The sequence below is a fragment of the Xyrauchen texanus genome, chromosome 7, assembly GCF_025860055.1.
Source record: "Xyrauchen texanus isolate HMW12.3.18 chromosome 7, RBS_HiC_50CHRs, whole genome shotgun sequence".
Lineage (NCBI taxonomy): Eukaryota > Metazoa > Chordata > Actinopteri > Cypriniformes > Catostomidae > Xyrauchen > Xyrauchen texanus.
Genome location: NC_068282.1, coordinates 6,064,863 through 6,086,841, shown reverse-complemented (window position 1 = coordinate 6,086,841; position 21,979 = coordinate 6,064,863). Strand labels below are relative to the sequence as shown.

General features: G+C 36.8%; 1 protein-coding gene across 1 annotated transcript; it reads left to right on the top strand.

Annotated features, from left to right (window-relative positions):
* Positions 1-6,879: 6,879 nt before the first annotated feature.
* On the top strand, positions 6,880-21,541 carry LOC127646159 (protein FAM83C-like). The gene is made up of 4 exons (XM_052129625.1): positions 6,880-7,584; positions 11,197-11,364; positions 12,624-12,748; positions 15,957-21,541. The coding sequence occupies exons 1-4, from the start codon at positions 7,084-7,086 to the stop codon at positions 16,918-16,920; spliced, it is 1,758 nt and encodes a 585-aa protein (XP_051985585.1). The 5' UTR covers positions 6,880-7,083; the 3' UTR covers positions 16,921-21,541.
* Positions 21,542-21,979: the final 438 nt, after the last annotated feature.

Below are 21,979 nucleotides of genomic sequence, written 5' to 3'. Positions count from 1 at the left end.
GTATTTAAAGTTATTCACTGTAAAAGATGATGTAACAGTACATCCATCTAGAGTCAAATTATATTTTAGTTGCTTATTTTTAGAGGTTTTTGGTCCAATAATTAGTACCTCTGTTTTTTCAGAATTGAGTAGAAAGAAATTTCATTGATACACTGCTAATTTGGAGAATTGTGAAATCTCATCAGGTTTTGAAGAAATATAAAGTTGGGTATCATCGGCATAACAGTGGAAACTTATTGCCACGATTCCTGATAATATCTCCCTGGGGAAGCATATACAAGGAGAAAAGCAGAGGCCCTAAAACTGATCCCTGTGGCACTCTATACTTTTGTTTGGTTTGACAATTCCTCATTTACATAGACAAAGTGGTATCGGTCTGCTAAATAGGACCTAAACCATGATAATGCAACTCCACAGATGCCAACATAATTCTCTAGCCTATTCAAGAGAATGTCGTGATCTATCGTGTGGAATGCAGCACTAAGATCTAAAAGCACTAGAGGAGAAATGCAGCCATGATCAGATGATAAGAGCAAGTCATTTGTAACTCTGATAAGTGCAGTCTCTATACTGTGATGAGGCCTAAATCCTGACTGAAATTGTTCATATATACTATTTCTCTGTAGAAATTAATATATATTTGGGAGGATACTACCTTTTCTAATATTTTCAACATAAATGGGAGATTTGAAATCGGTATATAATTAGCCAATTAACTTGTCAAGTTGTGGCTTCTTAATAAGTGGTTTGATAACTGCCATTTTAAAGTTTCTTGGGACATGTCCTAAGGATGGTGAAGAGTTAATAATATTAAGAAGATGTTCTGAGATTACAGGGAATACCTCTTTTAAGAGCTTAGTTGGTATTGGATCTAACAAACATGTTGTGGCTTTTGATGTTTCGATAAGTTTTGTTAGCTCTTCATGAATTATGACAGCGAAGGATTGAAGTTGCACATGAGGAAAATTATGAGACACTGTTTTCTGAGGTGCTATGACAGATGATTGCATAATTTCATTTTTAATTACTTTTAAATAATTTTGATTATTTAAATTGTATCAGTAAAGAAATTCATGACATCATTACTCTTGTGCTGTGATGGAATATCTGTCCCTGTTGAGGATTTATTCCTAACCAATTTAGCTACAGTACTGAATAAACACCTAGGATTGTTGTGGTTATTTTCTAGGAGTTTACTAAGCTGATCTGGCAGCTTTTAGTGCCTGTCTGTAGCTACAGACACTATCCTTCCAAGCAATGCTAATCTTCTATTCTTCCACTTGCAATCCATTTTACAAGCTGCTGTCTTGAAAGTATGAGTGTGATCATTGTACATGGTTCAGGGCTTTTTCTTTAATTGTTTTTAATCAAAGGAGGGCGACACTATCAAGAGTGCTAGAGATGACTGTATTTATATTTTCTGTTATTTCATCAAGTTCTTCTAGGCTTTGGGGTTTACTGAGTGTATGAGATAGATCTGGAAGATTATTATGAAGCTATCTTTAGTGGTCGAAAGAATAGTTCCACCTGAACGATAGCGTGGTGTAGATTGCGTAACATTGGCTGATCGCAGCATACAAGAGACGAGGTAATGATCCCAGATGTTATCACTCTGCGGCAGAATTTCTATATTATCAACATCAACAATAATTATGGCGATGAATTGGTCCTGTTACATTTTTTCTGACTCCAAGAAAGTTGAGAATATCGATAAATGCTAATCCCAATGTGTCATTTTCATTATCTATGTGAAAGTTGAAGTCACCAACAATTAAAGCTCTATCTACGATAACTACAAGATCTGATGAAAAATTTGCAAATTCACCAAGGAAATCAGAATAAGGCCCGGGTGATCTATATATTGTAGCAAGGGTAAAAAAAAAGTTTTTTTTATTTATATCTGACAGTGTCACATTAAGCATTATTAATTCAAAAGACTTAAATGTATATCCTGTCCTCTGAGTAACACCAAAAACTTCACTATAAATTGTAGCAACATCTCTTCCTTGACCATTCAGACGAGGCTCATGTTTATAACAATACCCTGGGGAGTAGATTCATTTAAACTAATATATTAATCCGGTTTAAGCCAGGTTTTAGTCAAACAGAGCACATCCAAACTATGATCTGTAATCATTTAATTTACAATTAGTGCTTGGGTACAAAGAGATCTAATGTTTAGTAGCCCTATCTTTATATGATGTTTATCTTAAAATGTTTTGTTTTGTTCAAGTTTGACCTTAATCAAAATTTTGTAGTTTATGTGACCTAAGTGACGTCTCAAGGCAGCTAGTAGACTTTTGGATTAACCTGTTTGTCTGCTTCCTGACCTGGGCCCTAGTTAGTCAAATACTATCATTATTAAGACTATGAGACAAATTACTAGAGGAGAGCAGCACCTTCCCTGGAGGGATGGAGTCCATCTCTCTTTAGCAGGTCAGGTCTACCCCAAAAACTCTTCCAATTGTCTGACATCACTCAGACATCCAGCCATTCAGTGACACTAATCTACTATAAACCTCATTACCACGACGAGCAGCGAGGGGGCCAGAGCATATTACAGTGTCTGACATTGTTTTTGCAAACTCACACACCTCTTGCCCATTATCTTTAGTGATTTCCGAATAGCGAAGCCGGACATCATTAGTGCTGACAAGAATAACAAGTTTAGAAAATCTACGTTTAACATTAGCCAGCACTTGTAAATTTGATTTGATGTCAGACGCTCTGTAACACGAAATGCATTTAACAATAGTATAGTTCCACCTTATTGTTAAATAAATAATATTTAACAATATTTCCACGTTCCTTACAATAGAATCACCAATAACAAGGGCTCTTTCAACATGATTCTCAGTGGGTGCATCACTGAGTGGGGAGCATCAATTGGAAACCCTAACAGGAACAGAAGAGTGGTGTCACTTTGCTGAGCGAGTATGCCGCTGAGACATCACCCAATCACCTTGCTGCGGGGGCTCTACAGCCGGAACCAAATTGAGTGTTTTGCTCTCTGTACTGCCTGCATCCGAAAAACAGTATCTACTGTCTTCTCTTTCTCACTGACCTCCACTAGCGTTCGGATGCGTGTCTCTAACTCATTAACCTTCTCCATCAGCCTGACTAATTCCTTACATTTATCACATGTGAATCCCTCACTGCTGATGGAAGAGGCTATTATAAACATGTGACATGCAATGCAGGAAGAAATAACATGAGCGGATGCCATGACTTACCACAGTTGTTTGTAGTTGTTGGTTGTTCCTGAGCAGTTAGGGTTTGAGCTCGATGTGAATCCCTTATGCAAATGTTTGTTGTTGTTGGTTGTTCTTGATAAGCGGTGCTTTGAGATCGATGCAGTAATCCATGTAACACAGAGGAGACAAATGGATGCACATGGAAAATGCATGCAGTTGACTCGCGATAGGTGAATAATGCGGGGGAATACATGATGTGTGCTGAAAAATGTCTGATGTTAAGGATTAAAGCCTGAAAACAGATATATAAGCAATACTTATATCACCACCCCTAGTGAGACAAAATTGTGCCTCGTCAGTGTAGAGCCCATTTGGCCAGTCCTGTCTGATCCAGCGAAGGTGGGTTTGTGCCCATAGGCAACATGGTTGCCGGTGATGTCTGGTGATGCCTTACAACAGGCCTACAAGCCCTCAGTCCAGCCTCGCTCAGCCTATTACAGACAGTCTGAGAACTGATGGAAGGATTGTGCTTTCCTGGTGTAACTCGGGCAGTTGTTGTTGCCATCCTGAACCTGTCCTGCAGGTGTGATATGCAGATGTACCAATCCTGTGCAGGTGTTGTTGCATGTGGTCTTCCACTGTGAGGATGATCAGCTGTCCTTCCTGTCTCCCTTTAGTGCTGTCTTAGGTGTCTCACAGTACGGACATGGCCACATCTGCAGTCCTCTTGCCTCCATGCAGCATACCTAAGGCACGTTCACACAGATGAGCAGGGACCCTGGTCATCTTTCTTTTGGTGTTTTTCAGAGTCAGTAGAAAGGTCTCTTTAGTGTCCTAAGTTTTTATAACTGTGACCTTAATTGTCTGTAAGCTGTTAGTTTCTGAATGACCATTCTATAGGTGCATGTTCACTATTTGTTTATGTTTCATTGAACAAGCATGGAAAACATTGTTTAATCCATTTACAATCAAGATCTGTAAAGTTATTTGGATTTTTACAAAATTATCTTTAAAATACAGTGTCCTGAATAAGGGACATTCTTTTTTGCTGAGTTTATATCATACTTGTGTTACTTGGTTTATCCAAATTTCGTTATTGATATTGATGAAATGGTTTTATGAACATTGCCATTATCAGAAATGCCCTTATTTAATAGTGATATGCTTTTTTTCAGATGTAATATTACTTAGATTTTTCAGGTTTTACTCTTTTTACAATTAATGGGAACAAAAACAAGATTAAAAACAAAAGGCCCCTGGCCTATCAAGCAGCTGTGCTTATTTGTATAGCCTAAATATGTGGGCCTTCCAAAGCAGTAACTATGTGTGAATGCTTTCTATAACTAACAGCTCAAACTAAGATTGAAATGTGAGTTTAAAAATATCCATTCAGTACTTTAAACAAGGAAAATACTGGTGTTGCGCTTGCATTTGTTTCCCCTTTGTAAAACACATGTCATGGAAAAGCTATGATTCATGTAACTGGCCAGGCTTTAGGGTGGCTGCTACCTTACAGAGAAAGACAGGAAGTCCTAAAATAACACGATGCAGGACAATAAAGACAAAAACATGAAAACAACTAGTGTCATTTTAAGAGGGTTGAGAAGACTGTGCTGTTGTTACAAATATTATAAAGAATTGTATTTAACTAAATGTTTTCAGTGTTTTAATGTGAACATTATATGAAATCCAACAGGGTCATTTTAAAAGGGTTGAGAAGACTGTGCTGTTGTTACAATTATTATAAAGTTTTGGTATTTAACTAAAGGTTTTCAGTGTTTTAATGCGAACATTATATGCTTGTGCCCTCAGAACAGTGACGTACATCTGAAATGGAACATTTGTTTTAGACATCTAATTTGGAGACTGCAAAGACCTGCCCTACAAGTATGTTTGCTTTCTTTGTCGTTTTTTGCTTCATGATCATCTTTACACATCACTCATGTAAATTAATCACACAAGTGACATCCTTTGCACTTTATTTACTATTCAAATGAGGCAGACATGGTTCACAAAAAGAGAACTGGCATATCAGGCAGATCACATGAGTGGTTACTGTTGCCCAGGTTAAAGAACTTGGCCAAATCTTCATATTTTCCCAAAGCAGTCAATAATATTTGCTGAGACATTTAAATTCAATTGTTACTCCTAGGTTTTTCATGAGGCATTTAGGGTGGGCAATAGGTTCTCTAGTTTCGCAGTCCAACCAGGTAAGAGTGGGCCATCCGACCGGAGTGGGGGGGAATCCAAAATTTCTGAGGGGCACAAGAAAAATCTAGGGGAGCAAAGCCCCCCTAGCCCTCCCCCTTAGACCGTGCAAAATGATTAAAAGGCATAACACGTAGAGTTTTCTGATTGGCTTAAAAAGGGCAGACACTCACTATTATATCTCAGAACACCTATTTCAGTCAGCCCGTTTACATGCACTTTAAAGGTTAATTTGTCTTTTTATAATGTCACATAAACGCTCTAGTCGTTAGACTGAAATCACATAATTTTTGAAGTCGGACTACCAGACAATGCGATTGTAGCTCGGCTTCGCCCAGCATGTTTACAGGGTAATAGGACAACAAATGGCCTCTGCGTTGTGCGCATAAATTATGCTGCATTCGAGCCGGTAACTGTCAGTGTAAGTTCAAGATGACACAAAGACAAAAGTTACTGAGTGCAACTTTAACCCGATGTATTTAACAGCCTTTCTTCAAATATTCCATTGTGCATTGTGTTATTGTGGGCTGACAGATGAAGACTAACTCGATTATAACTGTGCTTGTAAACGTACTGTCAGGTAATAGGGACATTTTATGTGTATTGTTGTACCCAACCCAACCCCCCAAAAAATCACTTTCAGCACCCTAAAATGAGGTATGCATCTTGTAAATTGAGATTTGTCAGGACAGTTAGATTAGATTGGATCCTATTAGTGGACAACTCATAAGACTGTACAATGTGGATATATCCAGGCAAACTACAGCAATTCTAATCCGCTCTTATGTCTTAATAACTTTATCCGTCCAACAGTGCTAGAGGTGTCAAAGTGGGTAGGCATACACCATATTTAAATTGTTTGCCCGTTAAACTCCTTGGAGGGACAGTAGGGCTTGTTTTCTATGGAGTTAAACTTGTGCCACAATTCTAAGTGCACAAAATTATATTTTGAGAGCACAAAAAACCTTTCTGCGTGCGCAAGATAATATTTTAAGCATGCAAAAAGGTATTTTGTACTCAGAGTGGGCCAAATTTAAGAATTCTGTGCAAATTCACATTCAAATTAACTTTATTCAAGTGTAAAATTGATTGTTTGATGAGTTCAAGAACATTCCAAATAACGTTTTGTGCACTTAAATTATCATCTTGCAGGTGCAGACCATTTTTTTGTACTCAAAATATCATCTTGCATCAGCAAAATAACTTTTTGTGCACGCAATTTCATCTTGTGCATGCAGACAATTTTTTGTGCACTCAAAATATCATCTTGTGGATGCAGAATTTTTTTGGTTTTTCGCTCAAAATATCATCTTGCGTGTGCAAAATAACTTTTTGTGCACTCAAAATATAATTTTGCGCATGCCGAATTGTGGCACATATATAACTCCATAGTTTTCGTTCCACGTCACGTGAGAGGGAGGTGGAGCCACTGGCTAATCGCTGCAGGTGAGCATCTACACGCACACACACGCACACTCACGCACACTCACACAGAGACACAGGTGCGGTGCAAAGCGTTTAGTTTCATAACAATACTCGACCAAGCTCCCGGGAATAGTGCATTCAAACTAAGATGACTGGAAACAAGGTCTGTTGAGACCCTTCGGAATATACTACCAATAACAAATGTAACAAGCTTTTTGTGAACTCCTACTTAGCTGAAGAAACATTTGTCGCTGAAATGACCAGCTCAGAGCCTTGGCGCGCAGCGAACCATACGCGAAAACCACTCGGCAAGCTCGCCAGCAGACTGGAGGAGGTGAAGAACCCTTGGAGACATGGATCGGCACTCGAACTGAGCCACAATGAAACCGCACGGCTCGCCACGGACGCGCTCTTGGAACAGGGGGAAAATGAATATAGAAAAGTCCTAAATGAAGAAAGAGAAGTGAACTTTCTCTCCTCGCTGGAAATACGCTATATCACCGAAAATGTGGCCAAGACCTGCAGCACGGACAGCGGCACTAATGGAGTGGACATGGAGGATGGAGACACGGTGTCCGAACTCACTTCGGGGACTTACTTTCCCATGATGTCCGAAGAGGAGCCTCCGATTTTGGAGTTGGGCTGGCCCGATGTCTCCAACCGAACTGGCCCCACAGAGACGCAGATATACTTTCAGAGGGACAAGTCCCAAAATGTCAAAGATCTCATTCGATCTCTCATCAGTAAAGCAAAGAAGGTAAGAACAACAGAAACCAAATCCTACACAAGAAAAATGATCAACAAATGACGTTTTGACAGTGGCACAACTTTTGGCAACAGAGTTATGATATATATATATATATATATATATATGTATATGCAACATGATTGAAGTTCTGTGTCTGCTTTTATCAAAGGAGTATTTTCCAGTCGCATTACGTCACATGTAAACAGAAGACATTTTAGTTTGTATTTAGACTGTTTCAATGAATTTGGTAAACTACATTAAAGCACGAATAATTAGACTCATATAATATCGAATTATAAACTATAATCCACTAAGTATTTGGACTAGTGGTCGACCTATATGTGATTTTTCAAGGGCCGATACGGTATCTAGTGAGCAGGATGACCGATTTAAACGCCGATAAACAAATTGAAGTGAAACAAACACTTAGTTCATGCAATGTTTACTCAAATGTGCATATACTCCTCAAGAGAAAACATTGAAAACGGTGTTGTCTATCCATTGACAAATCTTTTGGTAGATGTTGGAACTGACAAAAGGGAATGCTATCCGGCCAAGTGAGCACGGTTATCGTCGGATCCCGATAATCGCAAAATGGCCAAATATTAATCGTCAACTAAGCCACATTTAAAACTGTATGAATGTCATTTCAGTACATAACAACATATCAAATCAAATGGCATTTGTTTTAAAAACCATATGGCACAAGCAAACTTCAAGGAAAATATTGCACACACATGCGTTTTCAAAGTTTCAAATGGTAAAACAATAGATATACTTGGAGAAAATAAAAACAAGTATTTGGGCATTTTATGGTTGTCAAACATAGTAGAACATGTCCTAAATGACAAAGGTCTGATTAGTAAAGAGAAGAGAGTAAGAACAACTGTGTGTGTGTGAATATAAAAATGTGTTTGAATGATGTTTTGTCCGTGACAGATCAATGGCTGCTGTTGTACTTCCTTGTGGTCTCCATATTTCTTCCCTGACACAGTATTGCATTTCTGAGACAACATAATACTATATAATACTATTATGATTTAGACACACTGGATTGTTACAGTGCAATGCAATGACATTCATACATGCTTAAAGGCCAATGACATTTTTTCAGATCTATTAAGTTATTCAGAAGTACATTAAAAATGCGGTTCACACAAAACAATTACTTGAATACACCTCTAATTTGATGAACATTCTTCCAATTTCTGAGTTCAACGTCATCTTGATTGTTTAAAAAAAAAAAGAAATCTGATATTTGGACATTTTTATGGAAAGGCACATTTTATTCAGGTCAAATGGAGTAACCCTAAGAAAACTTCTTGATATTTGTGACTCAAATTCATAATATTTGTTTTATATATATATTTATATATATATATATAAAACATTAAAAAAAACTAATTTACATTAATGATTAAGTTATGTATACATGTGTTCAATGTGCACACGAAGTAGGCTATTTTAATACATTGAAAACCCTAATAAGTTGACTTTACTCAATTGATTCAGTTTACTTATTCCCTCAATTTAATTGAGCAATGGCATCTCCAAAACCTGTCATCAAGTTCACTTAACTTGGTGATCATATAGAATGAACTTAACTATTTAAGTTAGGGTAACTACACTGCTTAGCCAAAAAAGTTGCATGCTCTAATATTTAGTTGGACAATATTTAGCTTTGATTTCGGCGCGTATTTGTCATGGCATTGTTTCGACAACCTTATGCAACATCACAACACTTATTCCCGCTCAAAATTTTTTCCCACCAAGACTTGGATTAATTTTTGGCGTAAGATCTTGTATTGAGGACGGGAGTGTCGAACCACACCCTTAAATTCTTCTCCAGCACATCCAAAAGACTTTTAATGGGGTTATGGTCCGGACTCTGTTGTGGCCATTCATGTGTGAAAATGAATTCCTCATGCTGCCTGAACCACTCCTTCACAATTTGAATCCATTGAATCTTGGCATTGTCGTCCTGTAATATGCCTGTGTCACCAGTAGGGCTGTCATGATTATGAAATTTGGCTGAACAACAATAATTGTTATTTGTCTCTTTAAGGGTCTTCACGATTATTTGTCATATAATTGTTATTTTTCTTAATGTGTGCTTTTTCTGCACGTGTGCTTCATACACCTTATGAAGTCATATTTACATTATATTTCATATTTGCTTTAAAAACTTTTGAATTACATGTATATTTTGGTCAACTATAGTTTTGATAAATTGTTTTTTGAACTCATATATTTTACATGATTTATTTTTATAATATATATATTTATATATTAATTATATTTATATATTATTTTGTTATGTGCAATAGAAAATATTTCTGTCCTAATTTCTTCACTTTCAAACTTTATTTTAATGCGCTGATTAAGCTCACGTGCCCTTATTTCTCATGAAGCAAAACCTTGGAGATTTTATTTCATCATTTCATCACTCCATAGAAATAGAGTAAGTGTGCTTCTCCTCTGTGTCACTGCGTGTATGAAACATTTGCCATTACACGATCGTTTAAAGTGAAACCGGAGTGTTTTGAGTTCACTCTCATAGTCTATCCATGTTCGTTTATATTTTTGCGTGAGTTTGGCAAACAGCCACTTGTGTTTTTGATTCAGAGTGCTTGAGAAGCTCTTCGCGTGCTCTTCCGGACTGGAGCTGGTTGTTGTCCATGGTGCAGCTCAGTGACACTCAAGAGTTTTACTGAATGACACATAAATACACCTAAATGACACATAAATACACAATGGCATTCATACAGTATATTCACTTAAAATTCCCTTATTTGGGCATTATACTGTGATTGGAATTAGAATGCCCAATAACCACGGTTGTCTCCAACCTGTAGCAATTTAATAATCAGTACAGGCCTAGCTGCCAGTGAAGAAACAAATCCATTGATGGGATAACCTTGTCATTCAGTACATTCAGATAGTCAGCTGACTTCATTTTATTGCCACATAATGTTGCTGAGCCAAGACCTGACAAACTGAAGCAACCCCAGATCGTAAAACTGCCTCCAGAGTTAATAACAGCTATTTAAATGCCCTCAAATGTCCCCTTTGACCAAGTAAACATAATTAAATAATTCAAGCACAAGGCATTATGGGTATTCTCCATAGCCTCAGTTTTATACTCAACAGTTTGAACACTTAATATCTTAAATTTATAAGATTTTTCTTTTAGGAAAAATAAGTTCAATGAACAAATATATTTGAGTTATGAGCCCAAAACGTAACATTTCAAGTAGTTTAAGACAACTCGATTTGTCCAGTAATAAGTAAGAGTTTACAATGTTACTTCATGGTTGCACTACTTCATCAATACATTTATTTTGTTGGAAATGCTATGAATATCTTGAAACCAACACTGACACACAGATTACATTTCTACTAACTTGACATGTTTTTTTTTTTTCAATCTAAATAATGTGTATATAAATTATGCATTTAGATACGAGAACTGTTGTAACTGTTACCTTAAACATTTGCAAAAGTGTAATGGTTGTATTACAGAGACCACTTACATTTTTAAGTTATTTAGTGAAATGAAACCTATTTGAAGATTGCAGCGAGATGTGATGCATACCCTAACAACTTCTCTATGTAATACAGGTTATCGCTATAGTCATGGATATATTTACTGATGTGGACTTGTTTTGTGACTTAATGGAGGCCTGCAACAAGCGCCGGGTTCCAGTTTATATTCTACTGGACGAGAAGAATCTCTGCCATTTTTTGAGTATGTGCACAGAACTCGACATCCAGAATTCACACCTGAATGTAAGTCAAGTATATGAGCATTGAGTATGGTGCAATATTTTTCAATGAACTTACACCAATCAGCCATTCTGAGATGCTATTCTTCTCAATATAATTGCACAGAGCGGTTATCTGAGTTACCGTAGACTTTGTCAGTTTGAACCAGTCTGGCCGTTCTCTGTTGACATCTCTCATCAACAAGGAGTTTCCGTCCACAGAACTGGATGTTTTTTGTTTTTGGAAACATTCTGAGTAAATTCTAGAGACTGTTGTGTGTGAAAATCCCAGGAGATCAGCAGTTACAGAAACACTCAAACCAGCCCATCTGGCACCAACAGTCATCCATGCAATTATCTAAACAGCCAATTGTGTGGCTGCAGTGCAGTGAATAAAATCATGCAGATACAGGTCAGGATCTTGTTAATGTTCACATCAACCATCAGAATGGTGGGGAAATGTGATCTTCCTGATTTAGACCGTGGCATGATTGTTGGTGCCAGGTGGGCTGGTTTGCGTATTTCTGTAACTGCTGATCTCCTGGGATTTTCACACACAACAGTCTCTAGAATTTACTCAGAATGTTGCCAAAAACAAAAAACGTCCATTGAGCGGCAGTTCTGTGTACGGAAATGTCTTGTTGATGAGAGAGGTCAACAGAGAATGGTCAGACTGGTTCAAACTGACAAAGTCTATGGTAACTCAGATAACCCCTCTGTACAATAGTGGTGAGAAGAATATAATCTCAGAATGCTATTTTAAGATGCTGGTTGGTGCTGTTTTGGCAGCACGAAGGGGACATACACAACATTAGGCAGGTGGTTTTAATGTTGTGGCTGATGTGTGTTCTGCTCTACCAAATATGTCTGAAGTGATGTGTGTTGTGAGAGAATTTCAATGTAAAAAATAATCGTATTCCACCTTAAAATGCAGGGACAACTAGAAGTAAACCATTTGTTTGTTGATTTCACCTAAAAGTGAAACACTAGCTCTGTGTGTATCAGGTCATTCAGAATAAATGCAGTTGTCAATTAAATAAACACACCTTTCATTTTCAGGCCTTTATTTTGTTGGCTGGCCAAAACACAAATGCGTTTTTTTGTATTCAGTTTGTTAGTATTATTATTACTGTTGGTGTTACTATTGTTATTACCCCTTGTTACAGTGTAAAAAGGACTTTACTTGTAGATTTTATTTTAAGTTTACTCAAAGCCCACTCTTATCTAATTGTTTTACTCTAATGATCAAGTGACGTTCAATTAATGTCATTTTACTTCTTTCAGAATATGCGGATAAGAAGTGTAAGTGGTGACACATATTGCACCAAAAGTGGGAAGAAATTCACGGGTCAAATTCAGGAGAAATTCATGATCATTGACTGTGAGGAAGTCATAGCTGGATCGTATAGGTAGGATATTCATGTTTTATCTATTTTTTTTATTCATGTATTATGTAATTCAGCATGTTCATGAGTTTTTCCCCGTAGTAAAGATGGTTAAAATATCATAATTGCTACAGTTCAATTTAACTATGGTAAAATCATAATAAATTAATATAAGAGCCCCTTCAAACAGTGTAAGAAGCTTTCAGAATCTTTCATTTTGTTACATTTTCTATGATGACAGTGTTGTCTAATACCATGTTATTATAACTATGGTTACTATGGTACATTTTAGTTAAAAGGGGAGGGAGGTTACAAAATGTCTATGATATGGCATATTCATTAACAATGTAAAAACATTATAGCTCATTTTGTCTTGCGGCACTAACATGCCTCATGCAGGATTTTTCACAGCGATTACGCCAACAGACGCAGCGCCAATGTTTTTACAAGTGAAATTCTTTTGTGCTTTAAATTATTCATGTTGACATGCCAAGGGCTTATCTCATTTCAGCTATATCACTCTGTATTATGTTAAACATTTAAGCATATGGCAGCGTTTTGGCAGCTCTGCCGGGGAGATGACGGGGCTTTAGCTGCACCTCATGCGCCTCAGCAGACATCTGTATACTCGAGCAGCTTAGCAATGAAAACATGATGACTCTGCATTTCTCAGGCACACTTTGTCCTTTTGCATTAGCATTAGCCTCAGCTCTGTTACAGTTGACAGCTTTTAGACTATGGTAACTGAAATTATGGAATATACTGCTGAATTATAAAAGCAATATGTTATTTTTTGATGATTTTGCTTATTTGAGAAGTAAGACACAAATATCTGAGGCACAGTGTGGGCATGTTTAGCTTTTGCATTAGCCTCAGCTCTGTTATTGTTATGAATTGAATGGGAGACCAGGGTAGGGTTGCACCAGCTGTGCGTATGTTCTCACAAAAGTTCACACTAAGGGCTTAGTAACTACTAGTTAGTTTGTAACTAAGTCAGTGCTTAATTTGGTTGCACCACCTGTTCTTAAAGCAAGACTTAACTAGAAGGTTGTAATATCTCTGTAAATTGATGTGTAGATCCAAAAAGCAGCCTTCATGCAGAGATTTGTTCCTTTATTTGGAATGCCCAATTTCCAATGCGCTTTTACGTCCTTGTGGTCGTGTAGTGGTGCGACTCAATCCGGGTGGCGGTGGACGAATCCCAGTTGACACAGCACGTGTGGAGGCTTCACGGCATCCACGCTCAACTCGCCATGTGTCCCACCAAGAACTAATTATAGCGACCACGAGGAGGTTACCCCATGTGAATCTACCCTCCCTAGCCACCGGGCCAATTTGGTTGCTTAGGAGACCTGGCTGGAGTCACTCAGCACACCCTGGGATTCGAACTAGCGAACTCCAGGGGTGGCAGCCAGCAGCTTTACCACTGAGCTACCCAGGACTAACTATATTTGTTAACAATACTTTAATAGCATGTTAATCTCGGTTAATGGCAATTTCAACATTTAGGCTACTAATATATTGTAAAAATTAAAAGTTGGATATGTTAACATTATTTAATGCAAAATGAATTAACATAAATTAACAATTAAGTATTATGTTTTTATAAATTAACTTAAACAAAGATTAATAAATGCTGTTTAAAAATATAGTTTATTGTTAGCTCGTGATATTCAGTGTATTAACAAATGGAAACTTATTGTAACGTGTTACCATTATTTTAAATGGTTTTGAGTCCTTATTACTAGAATGATCAACTTCAACTAGATAATTTATGAAATAACGTTCATTACATATTTTAAAGATTCAATACTTCAGTTCAGTCACACAGTTGCTTTTTATATCAGAACTAGAGTAACAATTACCCCAAACCTCACAGCAATAAAAACAAAATCTTGTACAATCTTGTTAGATCTGTCGTTCATAATTTTTAACCAACAACCTAGCAATGAAATAGATATGTAATACAAAGGCATCACAACTATACCCCAAATTCAGTTTTTGTTGTTGAATTAATTTCTTACAAAGTAAAACAATCATGCTTCTTTTTCTTAGCCAGAGAAAGAACTCTACACAGCATAAATAAGTGCCATTACTCTTGATTGTGATTGAAGATATTTTGTGTGTTACCCCCGGTCTCCCCTGTTGTTTAATTAAGACCATTTTAATGTTATCTTTTGATAGTTAGACTTATTTTGGAGCTTTTACATGCTAACAATCTATCTAAGACTTGGATTATAAAGATAGGCTCATCTGGTCTAGTTATGAAGATTAGAAATTGTTAAGATGAACAGGTTTGTAAAGGAGTTGTCTTGTTATTTCAGGGTTAGTGTGATCGATAGTAGCCTGTTAGTACACACTGAGTGTAGATAGTGGGTGAGGCTCACACTTTTGTTTGACAAGAAGTGCATACAGTTCAAAGAGAAATTGCTTGCAAACACAATTATGTCAACCTAACATTTTAAGTAAAGTAAAGACGCTGACTACCACCCCTAGAGTCGTGAGTTTGAATCCAGGGTGTGCTGAGTGACTCCAACTAGGTCTCCTAAGCAATTGGCCTGGATGCTAGGGAGGGTAGATATATATATATATATATAGGCTATAATGTGGTTCTCGCTCTCAGTGGGGCGCATGGTGTGTTGTGTCTGGATGCCACAGAGAATAGCGTGAACCCTCCACACACGCTGTCGCCGCGGTAACACGCTCAACAAGCCACATGATGAGATGTGCTGATTGACGGTCCCAGACGCGGAGGCAACTGAGATTCGTCCTGCACCACCCAGATTGAGGCGAGTCACTACGCCACCACGAGGACTTAAAAGCGCATTGGGAATTGGGCATTCTAAATTGGGGAGAAAAAGGGAAGGAAAAAAAACTAACATTTTCAACTTTTCAAGATAAGATTTAACAGAGAATAATGCATGCTGAGATGAAATTTACTTTCTTGCGAAGAAAGAAAAGGGGTTGCCTGTTTAACCTACAAACAATCTTTTATTTCAATAGTATGTAAGGCATTGGAGTCATAAACTGATGATATGTTTGAACATACATAAACACTTTGTTAGCATAAAACAGTGTAATTCATAAACTTGAACTGACAGCAGGATTATATGGTTTCTGTTTTCAACTTTTATAACCAACTTATTTAAAGTTTTATTCAGAGAATCAAGCACAATTTTCAGGTTGCATTTCAATTGTGAAACTAAGATGTTTTCTCTCTCTATTGCTCTAGTTTTACATGGCTCTCTGCTCAGGTCCATAGCAACATGCTAATGCAATTCTCCGGACACATTACTGACTGCTTCGATCGGGAATTCCGCTGCATGTATGCCAACTCTCAAATAATAGACCGTTTCCACAATCCAGATGAAGAAGGTCTACCTTGTTACCCTTACAACATGATGGCACCAAACTTGGGGCTGGACTTTCTCCCAGACTATAGCAGCAAAGAGCTAGTGTATTCCGAGAATTCCAGTAGCCAATCAAGTGGTAGCGTTTCCAGCATCAAAGCTGCTCCTCCAGGTATCAAATCTGTTTACAAAGTCACACGTGACAAAAAGACCCTAGAAAACTCACAAAAGAGTACTGACCGGAAAGGGGTCATAAGTCCAGGGCACAAATTGCCTCAAGGAAAACCGATTGGAAAAGGTTCTCCCATTGGTAGTCAGACTGTGGAACACCACTCTTTAGGATTAGATCAGTCTTCTGGTGTGGAATGGTCCAAGATGGGAGCAGCAGAGTACATCCGGTCAAACATTGCTGGACAAACATCTAAATTTCAGGCAATGGGTCTCTACAACTCTCCAAAACCTCCATCTCAACAGTCTCCACCTGAAAGCAAAATCTCCCCAAAACATCGCAGTCCCGTCACCAACCCCTTCTTCAGTAAGTTCACTGAAATCTTCACCCCTTCCACAAAGGACAAGGATCCCCATGCCTTCCAGAAGTTGCCCACACATACCTCTCCGTATGGTGGTCCGGATCTTTCTCAGAACGAGCCAGAGAGTATGCAGGGACCTCCTCCACCGAGTCCCATGCCAAAAGACAGACTGGGTCAGGATAAAGGGATTCATCGGCGTGACGAGAAACGCATGACTTTAGGTCATAGCAAATTGGACCTTGTGAACCAATACAACAAGATGAAATCCAAACAGGTATATAGTCGTTTTGAGCTAAAGAACAACATACCTCATTAACGTTGTGGCACTGTATGTACAGGCCATGATTGGTCAACCTTTCTCAAACTCTTTGTATATAGCTGTTCATGGGACAGAGCAAAGGGACAGTTCTTGCACTGTTGCAAGTTTCTTCCTACTTATGTGTGTGGAAAAGAGACCTCAAGAAGTTGGTGTCCAAATGTGGTGTTCTTGTGCATTTTGTAATTTTAATGGAAATGTAATTATTTTACCTGTTCTGAGTCTGCCTTTAAGGCATGTATGTGCACACATCTCGTATGTGGGTCAATGATGTAACATTAGCTTTTTTTGTCCAGACTATTAAGATCCATAGGTCTGTCCAGATCCTATCTCTGTGTGTTGAGAGTGTAAGTTGTTCTGTGTAATGTGTATCCAAAGACGAGATCCACGTGACCCATTTGTCATTGAATATTGTTTCTTTTAATCTGAAAATGTATTTTAAGCTGTTCTCTTAAGTAAAAAAAAGACATTTAATTCTAATTAAATGCATAGGACAGATGAGATAAAGCTGTTTGTGTCATCTCTCCTTAACCTGCGCTAATTTACAGATGCTTTTAAAGAAATGCTGTCTTAAAGAGAGAGTACCGGTTTTTAACACGTGTTCAACAATTCAGTGTAAATACCTGTAGACAAAAAATTATGTTATTAAACAAAAATGTAACAAAAATAATATATGGGGTATATTATCATATTTATTGATTGAATACATGGATTTGTTTATTTTTGGAATCTAAAATTTGACAAATTATGAAAAACTAATAAAATATAATTAGTAAAATTTATATTTTTATAATGTACCTTGTTATAAGGTCCCCTGTATAATTAACAGCATTAGCTAGGAGATCATTTCTTTCAAATGTAAACAAAAGGGACATTATACTCCTGTAAATCTAATCAAAATCAAACTGAGCGCTTGTGAATCAGAAACAAATCGGGAAATCTGTATCTATACCCAGTCCTAGTTCAAATAAATGTCTAAGTGGTGTAACGGTCTCATTAACTGCTGAAGTTATTTAAAAAAAAAAATGTGACATGAGTAGTGCAGAATAATCTTTCATTATTCCTTTAAACAAAATAGCAGTGAAACAATTTCATCTTAAAATATGATTCATATTTTAAAAACTTTTGTCCACCAAATCGAAGTCATGTGGTGTTACCAACATGTAGGTAGGTAAAGACCTCTTTAGACCCTCAAAACAAAAAGTTTTCAAATAAATAATTATTTTGTCATATCATTAAATATTAACAATTTGACATTTTTATGATAAGACATGACTAGTCATATGGTGTAACCCTAAGAAAACTTCTTGATTTTTTTTTTTGTTTACTGTTTAATTTGCATGTACTCTAATGTATGGGAAGTTTAATATAAGTAAAGTGTTTACATGCCTTTTACTTGATGGTTACACCAAATTACATTTTTAAAATCTATTTATTTCTTCTTTTTTTTTTGGTAGAAAATGTTTTGCATTATTTTTTTTTTCACAAAGTTGTGAAACCAACATGGATCCAAATGTTAAACATTTGTACAAACTTGGCACATGCTTTTTAAACTCTATTAAAAATGTAAATGGTCATTTACTCACCCTCATGGTGTGACAAACCCATGTGACTTTGTTTATTCTGTGGGGCACAAAAGGCAGAATGTATGAAACTGACAGTCTGTTATTCTGCATAAAGGCCTGTTCACACCAAACTGACGATTTTGCGAGACGAACCTTTAACGGAAGTCCTATTCACACAGAGTCTTGTTAAAGCATGAAATTAAAAACTATTTCACTCCTGTACAGTAGGTGGCAAAGTTTTCTTTTCTACAAACATTTACACCAGTCTCCTCCCTACATCTTCAGTTTAAGAGATTAATATACTGAACGCTGTTTAAGCATTTATTTACCCAATTCGGCATAACTGATTCATTACGTTCTTTCCATGGTGTTGATGCATTTTGAGGAGTGTGTAATCTGTATTTTTTAAGCGAGTGAGATGAGAAAAGATAATTGTTGCATGATATGTATTTAATAGTATCTTCCAAACAGCCCAACTTCTCTTATTTTAATGCCTGGATAATATAACACAAGGCACAGGGATATAAATACACGTGGAATAATGTACATTGAGAATAACAGTATTGGATAAAATATGGTGCATTTATTAAAAATAATATAAAAATACTGGCTCACTGACTTTTCTTTATTTAAATTATTGCAATAATTTGTTATATTATCCTTGCAATAAAATAGCAGTGTGGCTCTGCGATTTGTTTGTCTAAAACATTGCATGTGACAGATCTTTTTATGGGATTTTACTACGAGCTTGGTGCAAATGAATTGCTGAAACTCGCTGCTTGTTTTAATTCCATGAGAATATATCGAACACAGTGATGTACATATTAAATAATGCGCATTAAGACAAAACACCATAAGCAGACTTTCAAAAACAGACTAGATTTATGTTTGCATTACCAAGGGTTCATGAACTGCAACTTTTTATTTTTAAGTATATAATTTTCTGGTGTGTTTCTGCTGGTGTTTGCTAGTTGATTAGCGCCACCAACACACTGGATTGAGCAGCTGTAGTGACTGACAAAAATCTCATTGGTCCATCAGTTTTCAATGCAATCCGATAAAACACAATCAGATCACTCTACGTAAAAAAAAATGTGGATTGTCAGAGGACGATTTGTCGGACTCATTATGAATAGCAGCATCGGAATCCACTGTTACGTACAAAAGCTCGTTCGAAACTAACATTCGTACCAAAAATAAACAGGTTTGGTGTGAATAGGCCTTAACATCTTTCGAGTTCCATAGAATGCATACTGACAGAATTACAAAATTTTGGGTGAACTATCCTTTTATTTGGTGTTTATGTTCTGTGTATAAAACCCTGGTATATTTAAAATATATATATTTTAATAGGGAATTGTTTTAATTGCTTTTCCGTCCATCACTTAAGATAGTAAAGCAGATGGTGTTAATTTCCAATATGTAGCCACTCTGTCTGCCACTAAGTATTACCCTTGGATACCATCATTTAGGAGGTTACATTTGTGTAGTCTTCCAATTGTTCTCATGTATTTGTACTAGAATGTGATTCTTGTGTCACTGAAGATTTCCATTTAGAGAATGTGCTTTGGGTAGTGCTGCGTTTAGCTGCTTAAATATTTAAGTACTGTATTACTTCAGTAAAGCCTGGACTCACTGTATCAGGCAGACGGAGGACTCTGATGCTATACAAGCTAATTGCAAGGCAACATTATTTGTATGCATGTATATAAAAAAGTCTTAAGATTTTCCACCTTTTGCCGCATTAACCTTGTAGAAACGAATCTAGCAAATTTGTGAGTAGAAGTGTTTGTGTCAGCCCACATTGTGCCTCTGAATGCTAACTTGCGTTTGGATTGGTTGTCACTTTTTATGCATGTTTTGGCATTGGTTCTGACTTGGTGTTGACTAAAGGATAGGGTATATTTAGTTTGAGCATGGCCTAGTGCTCACCCTTCAAAGTATACTCTTTTGACCGCAAACTCACATAGATGTGTTCGACGCAAATGTACTATGTCTACTTTGTGATACTCTTTCAGCACAATCAGTATCAGGCACACTGTGCTTGTGTATACAAATTGTACAAATGTGCCTGGAATTGTTCCTGGCAGGCAGCAGAGGCCCTAACCCTGCCCCCATCCCTAATCCTAACCATAGACCCTGTAAGGCTGAGTAGCCTTCCAGGAACAACTCTGAGCACCTTTCTCCCATTGCTGAGACGTTTATGCACACAGAAATCTGAAAGTATACTCTGGCCTTAAGGCACTCTTGAATATTTCCTTGTAGATATCGTGTTTTTACACAGATTCTAGAAACTCTCCCTGTCCTCCATTGATTGCTCAAACAGTTTGTCCCGCCCTAAACGTTTTACATTTTTGCCTCAGAGCCACATGTTACATTTTTAGGTGAAGTGAACTTACAAATAAATTACATGTAGTTGGCTCTGAATGTTAGGTTGGGATACAAGAATATATTTTACCAAAATTCCACACAACAGCTTTATATGCTTTTTGTCGGAAATACTGTGAAAAGGTAATCTAGAAAAGGGGACAATCCACCCTTCAGATTATCTCCATGTTAAAGTTCAACTGTAAAACTGAAAATAACTAAAGACAGAGTGAGAAATGGATAAGCAACTGTTAAGAGGAAAGAATACTGATGGATAAGGTTTTGGATTTTATATATAATTGAAAATGTATTTTAATTGATTGTTTAAAATATTTCCATGAATACACTTTTGTTGAACAAGCCGATAAACGCAGACCCGCCTACACAACACATGAACATGCACGCAGCTATTAGACATTACTAGTGCATGACTAGTAAATAAGTCCGGTGCCTACAATAGTTTTTGTTTGTTTTTTATTCTAATCATTTGCAGTTTTTTTCTGTTAATCATTTTTTCTTCATAGTGCTTTTGTTAGTGAAATTTTGTTAATTTTGTCTTTTTTTGCTATATATGTGAAATTTATGGATGTGTACAGATGCAAATCAAAATGATAAAATGTGATCTATTAACAACTTTTTTGGGAGTTTAAAATGTTTATGCAGTGTGTAACATTTTTACAACTGCAAATCTTTACATGAAACATGTAAGTTTTTCTAACATTAAAACAATAAAGTTTATTTTCTTCCTTTTTCAAACCAGATTTTTTATAACCGAAGTAACAAACATTCCAGTATACTTTAACAGGAGAAAATGCAAATGAAAGTTCAAGTAGGAATGTTAGTAACATAGGATTTATCCGTTGCATCCCAGGATCTCAGCTGTTTTCAAAATTGTGTAGTTTGTACAGTGTTAGTTTTACCAAAACTTTGTGGTGAAATGTGACAATGCTACATCGCAGTTTTTAATGTATAATGGCAATAATCCAACACCCTCCCCTCCAATAATCTTTTCTCTCAAGTAGTATTGAGAAGTCGGATTCACTTTGAATGGGTTAATTCAGATGGTTTGTTGTGCACTCAAAAAAGGATCTTTGCTGCTGGTTTCATTTACTTACATCAAATTAACG